The sequence below is a fragment of the Chiloscyllium plagiosum genome, unplaced genomic scaffold, assembly GCF_037043375.1.
Source record: "Chiloscyllium plagiosum isolate Xiang-an unplaced genomic scaffold, Cpla_swu_hap1 HiC_scaffold_3, whole genome shotgun sequence".
Lineage (NCBI taxonomy): Eukaryota > Metazoa > Chordata > Chondrichthyes > Orectolobiformes > Hemiscylliidae > Chiloscyllium > Chiloscyllium plagiosum.
Genome location: NW_028270141.1, coordinates 109003848 through 109023313, shown reverse-complemented (window position 1 = coordinate 109023313; position 19466 = coordinate 109003848). Strand labels below are relative to the sequence as shown.

General features: G+C 40.5%; 1 protein-coding gene across 3 annotated transcripts in view; it reads right to left on the bottom strand.

The window, feature by feature from the left end:
- The window catches only part of elovl4a (ELOVL fatty acid elongase 4a), a 50817-nt gene extending 37657 nt beyond the window's left edge, over nucleotides 1-13160 (bottom strand). Inside the window, exons 1-2 of one of the 3 annotated variants that reach the window (XM_043686960.2) lie at nucleotides 12314-13160; nucleotides 1765-1863 (exon numbers count right to left, since the gene is read on the bottom strand). In XM_043686960.2, coding sequence (XP_043542895.1) covers nucleotides 1765-1831 — 67 coding nt within the window. In that variant the 5' untranslated portion in view covers nucleotides 1832-1863; nucleotides 12314-13160. Of the gene's footprint in view, nucleotides 1-1764; nucleotides 1864-12126; nucleotides 12247-12313 lie in introns of those variants that run through there. The other 2 variants (XM_087982415.1, XM_043686961.2) reach the window with 2 other exon arrangements.
- Nucleotides 13161-19466: the final 6306 nt, after the last annotated feature.

Below are 19466 nucleotides of genomic sequence, written 5' to 3'. Positions count from 1 at the left end.
GATCTGCTTTAAATCTATATGGTTCTGTCTGTTGTGGCGGATGGTTCTACTTCTAGTCTTGTACTGTAGTGACCTGTAGATGTGGTCTATTTCAATGTGTTTGTTTATGGAAACTGGATGAATACCAGACCTCCAGGAATTCCCAAGCTCGTCTTTGTTTAGCCTGTCACAGTATTGTAATGCTGTCCCAGTTGAATTGGTGTCCTTCATTGTCGGTGTGGATTGAGAGAAGAGAAGATTGGTCCTGTTGTTTTGTTGCAAGCTGATGCTTGCGTATTCTGGTGATGAAATTCCTGCCCATGTAATGTTTCTCACAGTTGCTTTCATGGTATCACATTAATCCTGCATTTTGTGGGTATGGAGTCTTTTAATCAGTAATGGAATCAGGGGTTATGGGGAAAAGGCAGAAAAGTGAAGTTAAGGATTATCAGATCAGCCATGATCTCATTGAATGGTGGAGCAGACTTGATGGGCCAAATGGCTTATGTCTGCTCTTACAACTTATTTTCTTTGTCATTTCAAGACTTAGTTACTCGAGTGTTCTTCTTACCAGTCTCTTGCAGTTTCCTTTCAGAAACTGCAAATCCTCCAAAACTTATGCAATCTATCATATTCAGTCCAATTATAAATCATCGGTGCTATCATCAACCATTATCCATCTCTTAACAACTCAGAACTTCTGTGAATCTACACAATTGGTTTACAGTCAACTCCAAACCACATTTTGAATCCTTGCTCCAATTATTTCCACTTTGCCTTTCTAGGTCTACACAACTTAAATCTTTGACCTACTTTCAGTCACCATTCTTAACATTCTCACATCACTGCCATTTCTTGTTTAGACCTCATAATGCTTTAACAGATTAAAATTGCTGTCCTTTTCATTTGTATCATCTCACATACATATGACACTTCATTAGGATTATGATCTGTATCCAGAATCAGATGTTGGTTTGAAATAATTGTTTGGAAGAAGACAAATTTACAAGAAAGGCTCTTTTCTACCCAAGCTGAGGCTTAACATAGAAAAGTACATACAAGTAGTTCTGGGATAACGTGTGTTTTGGCAGTGTGATTTGGCTATAATGTCGCTGAAGAATTAGGAAATAATATTTTGGAAAATGCTTACCTACATTAGTAATACTGCGACTCCAGCAGGAATTGGTACACATGTTGTGTTCTGCGCATGCACCGACTTGCACACTGAAATCTCTGCTATTCTCCACATGCATTGGTGCTCTTGCAGTTTTGCGCATGTGCTGGTGTCCGTGCATGTACTGTTCTGTGTATGTGCAATATCAGCACCGAAGTCTGTGTTGCTCTGTGCCATGTGCACTCGTTTTCATACTGTTCTGTGCATGTGCCGATGTCAGCTGCCAATAGAGCAGCTTTCTGTGAGAGGTACAGTACAGAAAGCAGCTTTCTGATATTTTTAAAAATGTCTTGCGTTAAATTTACTTTTGTTAATAAATATTTTTTCAACCTTCATTCAGGTTGTGCTATACTTTGCTTTAGATTTTTGGGTGATTTTTGAGCAATCATGAGTGATACTTTTTTGCTGGTCTGCCCCAACCCCACTTTTCCCATAAGCTCCATTATTTCTATTAAGCGATTTTCTATTAAAGGAGGTTTCACTGGAACCCGACTTCGGCATTATAGGAGAATTAACTGTACTGAGTAAAATGAACACACTGTAGATGAAGTGGTGTACAGAATACAGAAAGTACAGTAATATAGTATTCTAAACATAATATTGACAAGTACCTGCAATGATAAGGCTCCAACGATAGAATTCCAGAGAATCATTAATGAGGTGGACGACTGCATCCATGATTTCACCCAAAAGCAATTATCTCTACAAACCTATGAAAAATATCAAAATAAATCTTGGCATGTTTCATAAATTATCCCAATCACATGATATTTTTATACCTTACTTCACCTTGTCGACTATAAGATATTCATAACATATAATAAGGCCTAGCAAAATCCAATAAAATTCATGTTATCTACTTCAGGTATTAACTTCAAGTATTAACTTCAAGATTAAAACTATGAACTTAGGTGAACAGTTTAGCTCACTTGAGTCAGAATGTTGTGCATTAATGCTCCAGAATAAATATTTCAGTACATACTCTAGAATGACACTTCAATCCAAGGGGAAAATGCTGTATTCTGGAAGAGAAGTGAAACCAAGGCTACCATCTTCCTGGCAGGTAAAGATCTTAGAACACTCTGATTTTCTACAGATAGTGTCATAAGTGCCAACATTTATTCAACTAACATGGAAAGCAGATTTATTTGGTCATTTATTTATTTCATTGCCATTTTGGGATTCTTTTGAAATTCTCCATCTACATCTTTGGGAATGTGTTAAACACACTGCAAAAAAATCAAACACTTTTCTTTCATTAAAATGAATAACTCAAGCCACCCACCATCCAATACCATTGCATTCTAGCTAATGGCATCACTGTTTTTCATTGTCTTTTGTTATTTCAGAGTCATTAAGTTATTTTCATTGATAGGATAAACAAGCAATTTGCTTCTGTAAATGTCAACTTCTATTTGAACATTTGGAGATATCTTACAAGTTAATTTGTAGATTTTCTCATCTCAGGGACAGATGCCTCACTCAATGTATCACCTCTGCTAGAAAATAATGTTAACAAAAGATATTCAGGCTGGAGCTGACAAATTGCAAGTAACATTTGAACCATACAAATGCTAGGCAATGAACATTTCTGACAAGAGAGAATGTAACCATTGCCCCTTACATTTAATGGTATTACTATAACTGAATCCCCACTATCGACATCCTGGGGATTTACCAATGACCAGAAATTGAACTGGACTCATTATATAAATGGTGGGGCTACAAGTGCAGTGCTGTGTGTGAATTTTTAAAAAAATCTTTGATTCAGCTAATAGTGATTAAAAAAAGTCAAGTGAAGTGAAAATTTGGACTCAAGACTAATTCAATAATAATCGAAATGGCGTTTGAGGTTCAACTTTGTGGTTAAGGCGAGAAGAAGTGATGAATGGATGTAAGACTTAAAAAAGTGTTAATTCTGATGCAAATTAATCACCTAATAATAAAGCTAACTAATGCAATGACAGCAGTACAGAAACAAATGCAAGTGTTGTGCAAATTGATTTAATTGTTTAATCAATTAAGTTTACAAATGAGAAAATCCAGTCCTGGATCATTGGGACAGTTTCTGGGTAAAGTGGGACTTGTACAAGCAGGACGGTCTGCACCTGAATTGGAATGTGTCCAACAACCCTGTAGGTAGGGTTTGCTAGTGCTGTTGGAAGATATTAAACTTACTCAGCAGGGAAGGAGATAAAGATTGTTTGTTACAATAGAGAAACAACATACTTTAGTAAAGGAAGAGGCAGTTCAGCCATGATACTTGAGGGAGTAAGGTGAGGCTGGATAGCCTCTATTTTAATGCTTGGAGTTTCTAGGTAAGATAGAAAAGTTAAGGGTGTGAACTGAGTTGTGGAATTGCGATGTTGCCCTCAGAGACATTGCTGAGGGAGGGAAAAGACAGGCAACTCAACATTCCATGATATAGGACCTTCAAGTAGGACAGGGAAAGGTGTAGAAGACATGGTTCACTTTATTAATTAAGGAGTAAGTTACTGCAATAGGAATGGATGATATTCTCGAGTGTCTTCAAAGGAGGGTAGCTGAATAAAAAGGGGGCAGACACACTGCTGGGACTATACCACTGACTCTGAAATAGTCAGCAGACAATACAACAGATATGTCGACTGTTTGTTGAGGTGAGGAAACAATAACAGGATAACTATGTTGGGCGTTTTCAACTTTTCCAATTTTAATTAGAATAGTCATAGTGTAAAGGGTTAGAGAGGGCAGATTTTTTTAAAAATGTGTTCAGGAGAGGTTTTTATGACAACATTCAGAAGGTCTAACAAGGGATGCTGCATTGCTGGACCTAATTCTGAGGAACCAAGCCATTTTGATGTTCGAGGTGGCAGTCGGGAGAGTATTTTCGTGATAGCAACTCCAACACCGTACATTTGAAATTGCTAGAAAAAGAAAAATATGGGTTGTCATAAAAAAGGTTTTGGATTGGGGAAGGTATGTTTAATTAAAATAAGGCAAGGTGTAGCCAAAATAGACTGAAAACAGCTACTTCTGGGTAAATCTATAGCAGATTTATAGCAGGTGCAGGGGTGAAAAGGAAATAGAGTACATGTTCTGTTTAGGATGAAATGTAGAAGCAACAATCCCAGAGAATCCTGGATCTCGAGGAATATTCAGACTGGATAAGAAGGAACAGTGAGGCTTTCAACATCAGGAGAAAATGAATGAATGGAATATATAAAGTGCAGGAATGAACTTAAGAAAGCAATTAGGAGGGAAAAGAGGGCTCATGAAAAATGCTGGAGGATAAGATTAGGAAGAATCCCAAAACATTCTACTTGCATATCAAGGGCAAGAGATAACCAGGGAAAGAGAAAGGTCCAATCAGAACGAAGGAAGCAATCTGTATATGGAGCAAGTAGACTAGGGTGTTAAATGAGATTTTCACATCCGTCTTTACTTTGGAGAAGGACATTGGTACAGAAGTCAGAAAGGAGGATTGTGAAGTTCTTGACATAGGGAATGAGGCAGCAATGGAAGTACTGTCAAGCTTAAAAGTGGAAAAATCACCAGATTTGGATCAGTTTCATTCCAGGCTGCAGCAGATGAGAGGAAATTACAAAGGCTCTGACCCAAATTCTTAATTCCTCTCTGGCCACAGGGGAGATGCAAGAACACCAGAGGATAGCTAATGTGGTTCCACTTTTCATGAAGGGTGGTAAAGATAATCAAGGGAATCGTGGACTAGTGAATCTCACATCAGTGATAAGGAAACTATGGGAGAAAATTTTGAAGGAAATAATTAATCTCTACTTCGAGAGGCTAGTTTGATCAGGGATGCTCAGTATGGCTTTGTCAGAGGGAAATTGATTAGATTAGATTCCCTACAGTATGGAAACAGGCCCTTTGGCCCAACAAGTCCACACCGACCCTCCAAAAGGTAACCCACCCATACCCATTCCTCTACCCTATATTTACCCCAGACACTATGAGCAGTTTAGCATGGCCAATTCACCTGACCCGCACATCTTTGGATTTTGGGAGGAAACTGGACTACCCGGAGGAAACCCAAGTAGACACGGGGAGAATGTGCAAATTCCACACAGACGGTCATCTGAGGTGGGAACCAAACCCGGATCCCTGGTGCTGTGAGGCAGCAGCCAGGGAATTCCGAGATGCATGGCACTCATCCACAGATTCTATCAACAAACACATCGACCTGGACCCAATATACCGGCCACTGCAGCGGACAGCTGGAACTGACAACCGGAAGCGGCAGAGACAAACCACTGTAAATGCCGGAGGAAACATCACAGAAGCACTTCATAAGCGGCTCCCAATCACTGAGGATGTCACCTAGACAGGGGACAAAACGTGTGCAACACAAATTCCCAGCTCGGTGAACAGAACCACAACAAGGGGACATAATTTTAAGGCGAAAGGCTTAAAGGTTTAGAAAGGATTTGAGGAAAATGTTGTCACCCAAAGGTTGTTGAAAATCTGTAATGTGCTGCCTGGGAGGGTAGTTGAGGTGAAAAACCTCACCATATTTAAAGATTACTTTGATGAGCACTTGAAATTTCATATCTTTGAAGACTTTGGGCTAAGATTTAGTGGGTTTTTTGTCAGTGCAGACTTGATGAACTAAAAGGCCTATTCTGTATGATTTTACAATATTTTCACCCCGATAGATGGAAAGTACTATCTGTCAGAAATCATGAAGTGTAATTGTACAAATAGAATTGAATTAGTAGAGCAAGTTTTCACTTTCAAAGTTCAAACTATATACAAGTAAATTTAAGAATTTCAGAATACACATTATTTAGGTTTTATAATACTCTGCTCAGAGTAGTGTTGAGTTTTAGTTAACAAACCTCAATAATGAAATAAACCTGTGAATGGATTCATTAGAGGACATGACTAACCTCAAGTATAATGCGATGAGCTAGGAAGAAAGATTAGAGAAGCTCAGCTTTAGTCTGGAAAGACAATTAAGAGAAGCTTCAGAATTAAAAATGTATAAAACGGTGTAAATAAGAGAACTAGGAATATAGAACCCTAGGGTATAAATGAAAAATAGCAGAATGTAAATTTAAATCAGCCACAGGATCTTATTTGAAATGATCTGCCAGGCAGAATAGTCGACCAAAAGTAATGCCCAAATAGATATTTGGATTCTATATACATTAATGGAATGTATTTCCATTGACCAAATGGTCTTTACTATGGTTGTATGTTTTCTGTCCAACTTAATTATGGAATGTACCCAGAGAGCAACAATGCTGCTCCATTGTGGTACACTGGTCAAATGACCAAATGGGAGGCTTTCAGAGAGATACTCTGGGCAGTTTCCGTTCCACCAACAGCTTGTATGAATATCTGTATGTGCAAAACTGTATTGCAGTTTGGCTCTTCTAATTCTAATGTCATCACATTAAATTGTGCCTACTTCACTTCACTCAGCTTTTGATATTTTCAAGCCAACTATTTTCTGCAAATTTTCTTTGCACCGTGTTTCGAACACCAATTAATTTATAATATTCTTTAATTCACATTTAAACTGAAAATTCCTAGTTACACTACAGATGTACAAAGTTGACAGATTTTATTATTTGGCGCATTTCAATAAAATCACCCAACAGTCTGTAACACTGTCCATCTCTCAGTTCACAGTTCTTCTAAGTGTCATCTGCAAACCTGGAAATTGCCTCTCACAGCAAGATCCAGACCATTAATATACACCAGGAACTTATAATTGGATTTAAATCCTGACCCCTGGGAAATTCCACTTCAGATCTTTTGCCAGCCTGAAAAATATCCATTGACCATTGGTTTGCTATCACTCAACACATTTTATATGTGTTTATACTTTCCTTTTATATTACGACCTGTAGTTTTTCTCAAGCTTGGCACTGTATCAAACACCTTCTGGAAATTCATGCATATCACATCAACAGTGATATCCTCATTGAGCTTACCACTTCTTCAAAACACCCCAGCAAGTTAGCTAAACATGATTTTCCCTTTAGAAATCCATGTTGACTCTTCTGAACCAACCCACCTTTTCCCATGTGACTACTCATTCCATCCTAAATATCTGTTTCTAGAAACTTTCCCACTCAAGCTAAAGTGACTGGTCTGTAATTGCTGGGACAATCCTTACAACATTCTTGAACAAAGCCATAATCTTAAATACTGTGATCACAAAATCCAGGCAAAGACAGGGCATTCTGCAGCGAATAACCCATTTGCTGACTTTCCAAAGCTAATGAGGCACATGTTAGGACTGTGACCCTCTTGCCTGTATGTATTCAGTCTCAAAAGTTTTCAGGAGGTTTGACAAATGCATCCAGGAAAAGTAGCCTGTTTGAATGGCAACCTATCCAGCACCTTCACATTCACTCCCTTCACCACTAGTGCACAGTGACAGGAATATGTGCCATCTGTGAGATCCGCTACGTGCAACTCACTAAGTATCCTTTGACAACACCTTCTAAACCCACAATTTCTGCTGTCCATAAAAACAACAGCAGACATTGCATGCAAACATTTGCAAGTTCCTATCCAAGTCACACATCATAATTTCTTGGATAAAGATCCTGAAACAAGTTATCTAACAGCACTGTGGTATACTTATAAGGCAGATTGCAGCTACCCAAATACAGAACTCTTCATTAACAATAAGAATAGTTAGAGATAAACACTGACTGCGAGTCACTTTGAGAGCAACTCCCACATCTACAAATGAAAGAACTGTAGTACCTCTGACTGTCATTGTATGTTATTAATGCAACCCGAGTGTCTTCTGGTATCTTGCGCCTGAGCAATTTTTCTTGATTAAATATTGTGTCATAATAAGAATGCTAGAAGAATAACTAAAAACAAACTGATGATCTCAAAATTGACCTTTGAGCTGTATCAACAAGCCAACAACTTCTTGATAGTCAATTAAAATGCTACAATTTTAAGGATCATGTAATATTAGAAAAATTGATGGATCATTTAGTACATGAACAGAATGTAATCAAATTTCAGTTCAAATACTGGAAGACTAATTACTTTCCCAGAGTAAAAACTTCAACTGTACTCTGCATCTTCTCTAAAATCATATGCCAGTTGTTTTAAAATTCAAATTTAATAATAAAGACTAGAAGATGCAGTCATAGTTCATAGTCAGATGTACAGCACAAAAATAACCAGATATCCTCACCTCATCCAGTCCCATTTGCCAGCATTTGGCCCATATCCCTCTAAACCCTTCCTATTCATATACCCATCCAGATATCTTTTACATGTTGTAATTGTACCAGCCTCCACCACTTCCTCTGGCAGATCAATCCAGACACACACCACCCACTGCGTGAAAAAGCTGCTCTTTAGGTCCCTTTTAAATCTTTCCCCTCTCACCTTAAACTTATGCCCTCTCGTTCTGGACAGTCTTTCTGTTTCTGAAACATGGATTAAAATTCAGTCTCCAATCTCTCTCAGCTATATAAAGATTGAAATTCAAATTATTCTGCACACTTCTTAACAGATATGACTCCACACTGACTACTTCTGCCAAGTGATACTGGACTCCTAACTATGTTTGGTAGGTGCCAGAAGGAAGCCCGTGTAAAGAAGTGGAATCTTAAAATGGAGTGTCATCTTCAAATAAAAAAAGTCCCATTTTCCTTAACAAAAGTTTGAATTTTTTTCAAATTGCAATTTTCTCTCATTTAGAAGATTCATATAACTTTGAACTTCCTATGTCTCCTTGAATTACTTCACGAGTTAAATTACAAGGAGAGATTACAGAAATTAGGCCTGTTATCTCTAGAATTTAGAAGGTTAAGGGCTAATCTAATCGAAGTCTTCAAGATATTAATTGGAAAAGACAGAGTAAAGATAAATATTTTGACTGATTGGTTTTGCCCTAATTTCTAGAATCCCCATTCAGGAGAGATGTTTGAAAGCACTTTTACATACAAAAGGCCATAGACGTTTGGAATTCTCTTCCATAACAGCAGTGGATGTTGGATCAATTGTTAATTTTAAATCTGAGATTCTTTTTTGTTAAGCAAAAGTATTTAAGGGATTAAAATTGAGCTTCTAATCTCTCTCAGCTATATAAAGATTGAAATTCAAATTATTTTACCCACTTCCTAACGGATATGACTCCATACTAACTTCTTCTGCCAAGTGATATAGGATTTCTGACTACGCTTGGTAGGTGCTGGAAGGAGGTTTATGTAAAGTATTATTTCAGGAGTTAAGTTATGAGGAGCGATTATAGAAATTAGGCCTGTTTTCTCTAGAATTTAGAAGGTTAAGTAGTTAGTATGGCATCATATCCATTATGAAGTATGCAGAATAATTTAAATTTCGATCTTTATATAGCTGAGAGAGATTAAAGACTGAATTTTAATCAATTTCTTGGATCAAGGAAAACAACTATGACTGAATCTTCTAGTCTTCATTATTAAATTTGAATTTTAAAACAAATGTCATATAATTTTAGAGCGGAAGCGGAGTGCATTTGAAGTTTTTACTCTGTGAGAAAGTAATTGTTTAGTCTTCCAGTATTTAAAATGAAATTTGGTTACATTACATTCATGTTTCTGGCACTAAGTGATCTCAACAAAGTCTTTAAGAATATTAAGAGGAAAAGACAGAGTAGATAAACTATTTTAACTGGTTTGGGATTCTAGAACTAGGGGGCATAGTCTGAGAGTTAGAGCTAGACCATCGAGATGTTAGGAAGCATTTCTACACAAAAACTGCATATGTTAGACCAGTGGTTAATTTTAAGTCAGAGGTAAGTTTTCGTTAAGCAAAGGTAATAAGGGATATCGGCCAAAGACTGGTATATGGAGTTAGGCAACAGGTCAGCCATGATGTAATTGAATGGTAGAACAGGCTCAAGGGGTTTAACAGCTCATTCCTGTTGCTATGTTTCTATAAACATGTCACAATGTCTTACCTTGCCTGTCAAAGCTATAATATAATGGGAGATGCTGGTGTTGGACTGGGGGTGGACAAAGTCAGAAACCACATGACACCAGGTTATAGTCCAACAGGTTTATTTAAAATCACAAGCTTTCAGAGCACTGTTGCTTCATCAAGTGAAGTGATGTAACATATATCAATAATGAGACAGTGTATATCATCTAAGATATACTATAGAAACTTAGTCAGCCTCCATCAACATCACATTCCAAACAATGATCAATACCACCCAGAAGGACGAGGATAGCAGATGTTGGGAACACCACCACCTGCAAATTCCACTCAAAGCTACATACATCTCTGTCTTCACTACTACTGAATCAAAATCATGAATTCCCTTCCTAACAACACTGTGGATGTCCCTCCATCCCATGAATCATAACTTATTGTTCAAGAAGACAGTTCAACACCACCTTTTCCAAGGCAATTAGGGATGGCCCATAAATCACAATAATATAATGAGGTTCCTTATCCATGTTGACCTAGCAGACCTCATAATAGGGTGGCAGTGGTGCACTAAAATAGACCTCAAACATTCTGGATTCATTGTAAGGATTCTCAAATTTGAATGTTAACCAAGATCCATCTGAAGCAAAGCATAAATACTGCACTAATCCAGACTTGCTGCAATGTTTCATTTGGTGGATGGTCAGCTAAAGTCAATGTTCTTTATTCAGGCTGCATCATTTCTCCCAATATTTCCTTCTTTGGCCAGCACCCATTCATCTGATTAACATAGGAAAGCACTTGGAGATGCTTTACAAAATAAATGCAAATATATAAAAGTAAACTATGGTTGCTGGTTTTCAACTTCATAGCTGAAGAACAGTAAAGTCCAGGATGGCAGCCAGTTCATGTGAAATTGTGCAGCAGCATGAGTCACTATATTCAGTAGCCTATGGGCTGAATAATAATTTGGGACAAAAATGCTCACTAGCATACTAAATGACCTTAAAACACTGTCTGCATAATTTGCACCACTTCTGTAGTTTATTTATTAAAATTAATGACATATTTTTAATACCGCATTGACTGGTTTGTTTTTATTTCTACTTATATATTGAAAAGACATCTAGTCTAATAATTTCTATTTTAACTAGAAATATCAAACACATCAGCTGTTAAATATATATTTAGAAAGAGTTACTTCTGAATTATACACTTTTCCATTTTCAAAATAAGTTATACTAAAACATGAATTAATTGGTCATAAATACTTCCAATATTTATCTGAAGCAATATTGGTTCTTTTCCCTGGGTAAGTCAAATATACCACATTTAGGTTGAAGTATAAAGTAACGACCTCTGCATATTTAACAAAATTTACTGACAGGGATATTACAGGCAGACCCGATTTCTTTTTCATTAGTGAACTCTTAGAAAGTGGCACATTAAAAACAATCGGCAATACAATTCCTTTCGTCATTACCAGGCTGAGACCGAAAACTTATCGATTTCTATCCTCAAATATCGATCATACCTGGATTAAACTGAGGACTGATCTCTAAGCAAACAATCGAATTAGCTTAGTAAAAACAAAATAGGCTTAATGGCTTATAATACCCTGTCAGTTTATTTGAAATAATAAGCGAAAACTTCAGAACCATCACTGAAATAATTAATGTGTGGCAAAAACGGCTGAGGTCACCATGTATTTTCTCCACATGAAAAAAAAGTCAAAAAGCAGCCCAAATCAAACGAGTATTTCATTTTGAAAAAAAACTGCGACTCTACGATTCCTTATCTTTTCTAAAATAATTAACGTGAGCCCCATGTCATCAGACTGCACTGCCTCGGCGTTAAATTTCTGAAAACATCCTTTCGGCTGATAAGACCGTTAGATGAACAAATCAAATTGGTGAAGCACAAGATCGAAACACCATGACAGGGAAAACCATTTTCGAAATATAATCTCTTGTGCACGAAGGTGGATTGGAAATACAAACGTGGGGGAAATGGATACTTAATCCTGCAAACTGTTCAGCAAATCCACGGGCAGGCAAACCAAGCCCATCGCTTACTTCAAATCCTCCTCCGTCTGATCAAGCTCAATAATCGCATGGTATCCAAACCCATCACCCATTTATCACGATCATTGCGGGGGACAACTGATAATGCACGGATGTTTCTGGCCACGACAGCCCAGGGAAACATGTGACTCCCTCCCTAACTCTTGTGGGCGATATTTAACGCTGTTGTCGTTCTTACCTTGATCGAGTGTGAGCTCGAGCTCCTCTTGTCGCACATTCACTCCAAGGTCAGCGTCACCCCGCGCGCTCCCCCGTGCCTGCTTCGCCGCGGCCTCGATCGGCTCCTCCTCCTCCTCCTCCCACACGACGGTTGCGCTGACTCGCGCGCCCTCGCCCCACAGCTGCGCGCGCTCGAGCTCCACGGGGCCGAGAGTCTCGCACAAACCTGTTTCCAAAGAAAGAACGCCGGCTCGAAAAGCGGTTATTATAAGAGTGATTACCGACGGGTACCTGGCGAGCTTTCGGCGTATTTGAATTTTGTTTTTGAGGTTGCGGCGGGGTAAAGGGTTTGGGAAATCGGAGATGTTTTCCTTTGACAACTTGGATGCTTGCAGACCCGGCTTAATCCGGTCGGGTCCGGCCAGCGCCTGTCACTCACTCTCCTCTCTCCATCACTGTCCGGACCGCACATCGCCTCCACTGCGCATGCGGCTGCACCTGTCACTCAACCACCCTGCGACCACCTGCGCGTGCAGCATACCGGGACCTGCCATTCAATGCAAACAGGCGGAAAGGTGCTAACTTAAGCAATAAGCTCGCCAAGGAGAAAGCAGACGATTTTTTTTTGGTTTGCTAACGTTGACATCTAATTGACAGCTTGCGCATTCACTCGATCTATCAGCAACTCTTTTCAAAAATGTTATTTAACTCTGCATCACAGGCCGTGCTGTATATCTTTCTGCCGTAAACAAGTTTAGATGCGGACCATTCTAAGTCCTTAATAAATATAGTGATTCATTAAGACCTCCTCGATGAGCAGTAGGAAATTAATTCATGAATATTTCTGTACCCTAATAAAGATTCTGTTCAATTATGAAAAGTGTCTTCTTTGAATTCCGCCGGATACTGACTCCATTTTAATTGACATACATTTAAAGCAATCCTTCACGTATAATATCGCTACAACCATTGAAAATCTTTTGATATTGACCAAACACGCTAGATCCCTCACTTCACTAGTGCCTTAAATTCCCCCCTTTGCCCATCTTGAACTTGTTCAATACTTGCCCATATATTGTACTACATTAAACTGATTTGACTCCCTCTGTATTCAGCCTCTGGTTTCCTCTCCAATTTTAATGAACTCAGAATTATTTTCTAACAACTGTCATAGCTTAAGTCTCCACTAGATTTCTTCCAAAACTGGCTTCTGTATATCACCCTCCCATTTGGTATTCTTCCTGAAACAGGGATTTCAACATTTTCAGAAGGCACATTTTATAAACTGTCCAATTGCTGCTTTTATCTGCACCTCTCAACATGCAGAAACACTACCTTCAGATGCTTATCACCATCTATAAGGCACAACACAGAAGTGTAATGGAATACTCTACTGACATGGATGCATGCAACTCTATCAACATTCAAGAACTCTGATATCAGGTGGTTTCATGAAGCAGCGGCGCTCCAAACGCTAATGCTTCCAAATAAACCTGTTGGACTATAACCTAGTATTGTGTGATTTTGAACTTTGTCCACTCCAGTCCAACATCAGCATCTCCAAGTCATGGCGAACATTCAAGAGGCTCAACATCAAAGGATGTGGAGTTGCTGATGTTGAATTGGGGTGGACAAAGTTCAAAATCACATAACACTAGGTTATAGTCCAACAGGTTTATTCGGAAGCACTAGCTTTCGGAGCGCTGTTCCTTCATCAGGTAGCTTTGGAGCAGGATCATAAAACACACATTTTTAGAGCAAAAGATTACAGTGTCATGTGCCACAAAGCTGGTTCTGTTTTTCTAAAGGTTTGCCTTTTCTCAAGGTACTGTGTTTATTCAGAGGGATTGTAAACCGCTCTGGGTGCCAAGTAGACTGGTTTGGTACAGAGATTAAAGGGTATTGAGAGACCTTTTTGTATCTGTAAACAGATGAGACTTCAAGCCAAAGTGGTCATGTTTTAGAAGTGACCTGGATAATGAAAGGGGAGTGGTCAGCTCTCTAGCTGAGCAGTTCAATCCAGAACTAGTTAGGAGTTCAACAGTGAGTTGTGTGGAAACAGTTTGCTAAACTCTCTCTTTCCGCCCTTCTAACTTCAACCTGAAAGCATCTGTTCCATTTGTTTTACTGTGTTTTAAGGTTTGCTTATTTGGACTGTTGTGTATATTTGGAACAGCATAATTAAGTCTAGTTTGGATAGACTGAGTTCTGTAGGCATTCTTTATCTGTTCTTTGTGTTCAATTGTGTAATTTTGTGAATACATTTTTGTCTGTTTTAAAACCTGGGTGTCATCCTAGCTACCTTACTCTGGGTACTTTTCACTGTACACTTACCAAAACAAATTGCAAAGTTATGGTCTGGGCTGCTTGCTTAAGAATGCTTGGAGCAGAACTCGGCAAGGTGGCAGCAATTCAGTAGAACTGCAGTGGACGGCTCTGCCTAACAATTGTTTAGATCAGAGTGGTGCTGGAAAAGCACAGCAGGTCAGGCAGCATCCAAGGAGCAGGAAAATCGACATTCTGGGCAAAAGCCCTTCATCAGGAATGGAGGCAGGAAGCCTCCAGGGTGGGGAGATAAATGGGGGGCTGGGAGGGGGGTGGGGAGAAGGTAGCAAAGAGTACAATAAGTGAATGGGGGTGGGATGGAGGTGGTAGGTCAGAGAGGAGGGTGGAGGAAGTTAGCAAAGAGTACAATAGGTGAATGGGAATGGGGATGGATGTGATAGGTCAGAAAGGAGGGTGGGGGAAGGTAGCAAAGAGTACAATAGGTGAGTGGGGGTGGGGATGGAGGTGATAGGTCAAAGAGGTGGAGCGGATAGGTGGAAAGAGAGATTGGCAGGTAGGACAGGTCATGAGGAAAGTGCTGGAGGGTTGGAACCGAGGCAGAACACTTCAACCCCAGCGCATCAATGTGGACTTCACCAGTTTCCTCATTTCCCTACCCCCCATCTTACCTCAGTGCCAACCTTCCAGCTCAGCACTGTCCTCATAACCTATCCTACCTGCCAATCTCCCTTCCCACCTATCCGCTCCACCCCTTTGATCTATCACCTCCATCCCCACCCCCACTCACCTATTGTACTCTTTGCTACCTTCCCCCACCCTCCTTTCTGACCTATCACATCCATCCCCATCCCCATCCATCTATTGTACTCTTTGCTACCTTCTCCCCAGCTCCCCCCTCCCCCATTTATCTCTCCACCCTGCAGGCTTCGTGCCTCTATTCCTGATGAAGGACTTTTGCCCGAAACGTCAATTTTCCTGCTCCTTGAAAGCTGCCTGACTGCTTTTTCAGTGCCACTCTGATCTAAACTCTGGTTTCCAGCATATGCAGTCCTTACTTTTGCCTGGCTCTGCCTAAGAGCCAAGGCATATTGATGTTTCATGCCATCCCTGGCCAACTCCTATGAGAGAGTTATTCATTTAAAGCTTTGGGAACACATATTCGTTAATATTTGGAAGTGGAAAGGATGGCAAAGGGAAAGGGAACGAGCAAACAGCAGCAGGGAGGACACTCCCCTGCAGCACCGGGCATGCCAGAGGCCGAAGCAGCAAAGGTTGAGCCTGCGATTGAGGAGATCTGTGCCCAGATCCAATCCATCGCGTCCGTACTGCAAATGCATGAACGGGAGCTCCAGGTCCTTGGGAGGTGGATGGTGGAGGTGGAGGGTCGAACCACAGCCTTGGAAGCGGTGATCGTCCTCATCCAGACAGATCTAGGTCCTGGAACAGCAAGTGCGGGTCTTGTGAGATCAGGTTGACGACCTTGAAAATCGAGGTCGGAGGTCGAATCTACGAATTGTCGCGCTCCCGGAGGGTGAAAAAGGTGGGCAGCAAGTCAGCTTCTTTGAATGCTGGCAGCTGCAGCTCCTGAGACTTCAAATCGAATCCAGCTGGCTGCACACTGAAAGGGCCTATCGGGTGGCGGTGCGCAGGTTTGGGCCGGTGCAGTGCCCCTGCACTTCCACACATAAGCAAAGAGTGATAGAAGCCTCCAGATCACTGGGGAAACATCCCAGGCACTGCTGCACAAGGGGTCAAAAATTATGTTCTTTCAAGATTTCTCTGCAGCTGTAATTCGAAAGAGGAAGCCCTTCTATGAAGTTAAGAAAAGGCTAAGGAACCTGGGCATCCACTACTCCATGAGATACCCGGTGGTGCTTCGTTTCAGCCATGAGGATACAGTTTATATGTTTGACTCGGCGGAGAACTTGGTGGACACTTTAAAATAGTCCAACTGATCTGAAAAGTATGGTTAATGTTTGTCCTCTTTTCCTTCTTTCCCTGTATTTTCCCTTTTTTCTTTTCAAAAAAAAATTGGAATATGTTGTTCCTATTATATTTTTATAACTGGATTTTATCATGGGAAATTTTATGGATGCCTTTTGTTATTTTCTTTTTTTTCCCTTTTCTCTTTTAGTCATACTTGGGGCTGACATGGAGCCGGGGATGAGCCGAGTGCTTATCCTGTCTTTGTCTTCTCTTGTTGGTTTGAGGATCATCTACTTGTTTGCTTATTTATTTTTGCGTAAGGCTGCAGCACAGTCTGGGCTTGAAGGAGCTGTGAAGGGGGGGCTCGGTAGGGTGAGTGCCCCCTATGGACAGGGGAAAGAGTCTCCCATTCAAGGTTTTCCCGTTGATTTTCTTTGTAGTTTTTTGGTAGCAATACTTGTTTGTAGTTACGTTATGGTAGTTTGTGTATACACAATTTTACAACTGAGTCCCCATTTACTCGTGCTCAGTGCATTGCAAGCAGGGTTCTCCCTCCCCGGGGTTCAAGGGTCTCTGAAAGGGTATATGGCTAAGTGTCTTATTAAATGGTGCACCTGGAACAACAAGGGAAGTAATTCACCTGTTAAAAGGAAAAAGGTGCTTTCCAGCCTTAAGAGGGAAAGAGTTGATATCATCCTGTTGCAGGAAACCCATCTTGATGATGGGGAAGACCTGAAGTTACGACAGGGAGGTTATGACCAGGTATTCTTTTCATCCTTTACTACTAAAAGTAGGGGAGTGGCTATACTTATCCAGAAAAATTTTCCATTCACATTATTCGAGCAGGTGAACAAAGTTAAAAATCACACAACACCAGGTTATAGTTCAACAGTTTTAATTGGAAGCACTAGCTTTCGGAGCACTGCTCCTTCATCAGGTGGGAGCAACGCTGTGAAAGCTCGTGCTTCTGCATAAACCTGTTGGACTATAACCTGGTGTTGTGTAATTTTTAAATTTGTACACCCCAGTCTAACACTAGCATCTCCAAATCAGAGCAAGTGAAAGATGAGCAAGGATGGTTTATGATACTTCACGCTCTGATACATGGGGAGGAATATGGCATCTTAAATGTCTACTGTACCGTGGCAATATCCCCTCAAATTTTTGATTAGTGCCTTGTCTAAGATGAGTGCCTTTGGAACATGGCACATTACTATAGGGGAAAATTTCAATTGCCTTTTTCATCCGACAGTGGACAGGATGCCCCCAACTATTTCTTTGCAGGCCAAGCAGGTGACTCACTTATGCGAGGAGTTCGGGTTGGTGGACATTTGGAGGTGTCTTCACCCTACCGGCAGGGACTTCACCTTTTTTTTTTCAAACACGCATAAATGTCACATGAAGATTGATCTTTTTCTGGCTCCTTCGACCTTCTGGATTCGATTATGGGTTGTAAAATTGGGAACATAGCTATTTCTGATCACGTTGAGATATGTTTGAGGGTTAAGGCCAAGAGTGAGGGGTTAAGTTCACGGCACTGGTGGCTGGATCCTTTCCTCCTCAAGGATTCCAAATTTGTGGAATACTTTTTGAGGGGGTTCAGGAGTTTTTGACTATCAACTCAGGCACAATTAGTAGTCCACCTATGCTATGGGAGACTGCTAATGCCTTTGCTAGGGGATTACCAATTCCTATTTGGCTAGCTGGAAATGACAGAAGGGGGAACAGCAGCATCGACTTGAGATGTGGCTGAAAGCCACTGAGGCGGCACATTTTGCGAAGCCTTCAGTGACCAAGCTCGAATGGATCATGGCCCTCTGGGCCGTACTTACACAAACTGCGAAGAAAGAACTTGCTTTTGTGAGACAAAGGTTGTTCGAGTATGGGGATTGGCCAGGGAAGTATTTAATGTATCTGATAGGAAGAAGTGTGCTTCTCAATTCAATACTGCAGTTACAGACAGCGACAGAGTCCTTGCATACGATGCCAAAAGGATTAATGAGGCTTTTCAGAGTTTTTGCTCAGAATTGTATTAGTTTGAAGATTGCGAGGATGGGTGGGCCAAGGTGGAAACCTTTTTTAAGAGCCTGAACCTTCCAGGGATAAACTTGGAACAGGCCTCACTCCTCAATGCCCCTCTGACAGTTCAGGAAACACAGGAGGCAGTTAGGCAACTTCTCCCGGGTGGTCTCCCGGGTGAGTTTTATAAGAAGTTTATAGGGATTCTGTCAGGGCCGATGCTGGAAATGTACAATCATTTCTTTATGCATGAATGCCTACCGTCATTTTTGATAAAAGCTAATATTTCCCTCATTCTTAAGAAAGGGAAGGTTTCTGAGGTTTGTGCCTCATACAGGCCCATCTCTCTATTAAATTCAGATTTTAAGATTCTGCCTAATATTTTGGCGGTGAGATTGGAGAAGATGTTGCCCCCTATTGTCAAAGAGGACCAGACAGCTTTTATAAGGGGCTGAAGGTCCTCTAATAATACAGAAGGTTGCTATGATTTGGAGATGCCGGTGTAGGACTGGGATGTACAAAGTTACAAATCACACAACAACAGGTTATAGTCCAACAGGTTTAATTGGAAGCACACTAGCTTTCAGAGTGCCACTTCTTCATCAGATGGTTGCTGAATATGGTCCAAGTATGTCAGCAATGATTGATCCAGGGGTTAGCAATTTCCTTAGACGCAGAGAAAGCATTTGACCGGGTGGGATAGCCGTATCTCTTTTATGTCTTAGTGCGGTTTGGGCTGGGTGGATCTTTGTGGGGTGGCCGGAGGTTATATATCGCCACCCTATGGCTATGGTCATCACCAACAGAGTGAAGTCTGGGAATGTTAGGATTGGCAGGAGTAGTCGTCAAACGAAGTAAAAACCAGAGAGTTCGGACCCGAACAGGAAAACAGTACAGACTACAGATTCAAAAACACCAGCAACAGTTCTCCTTCAAGACCC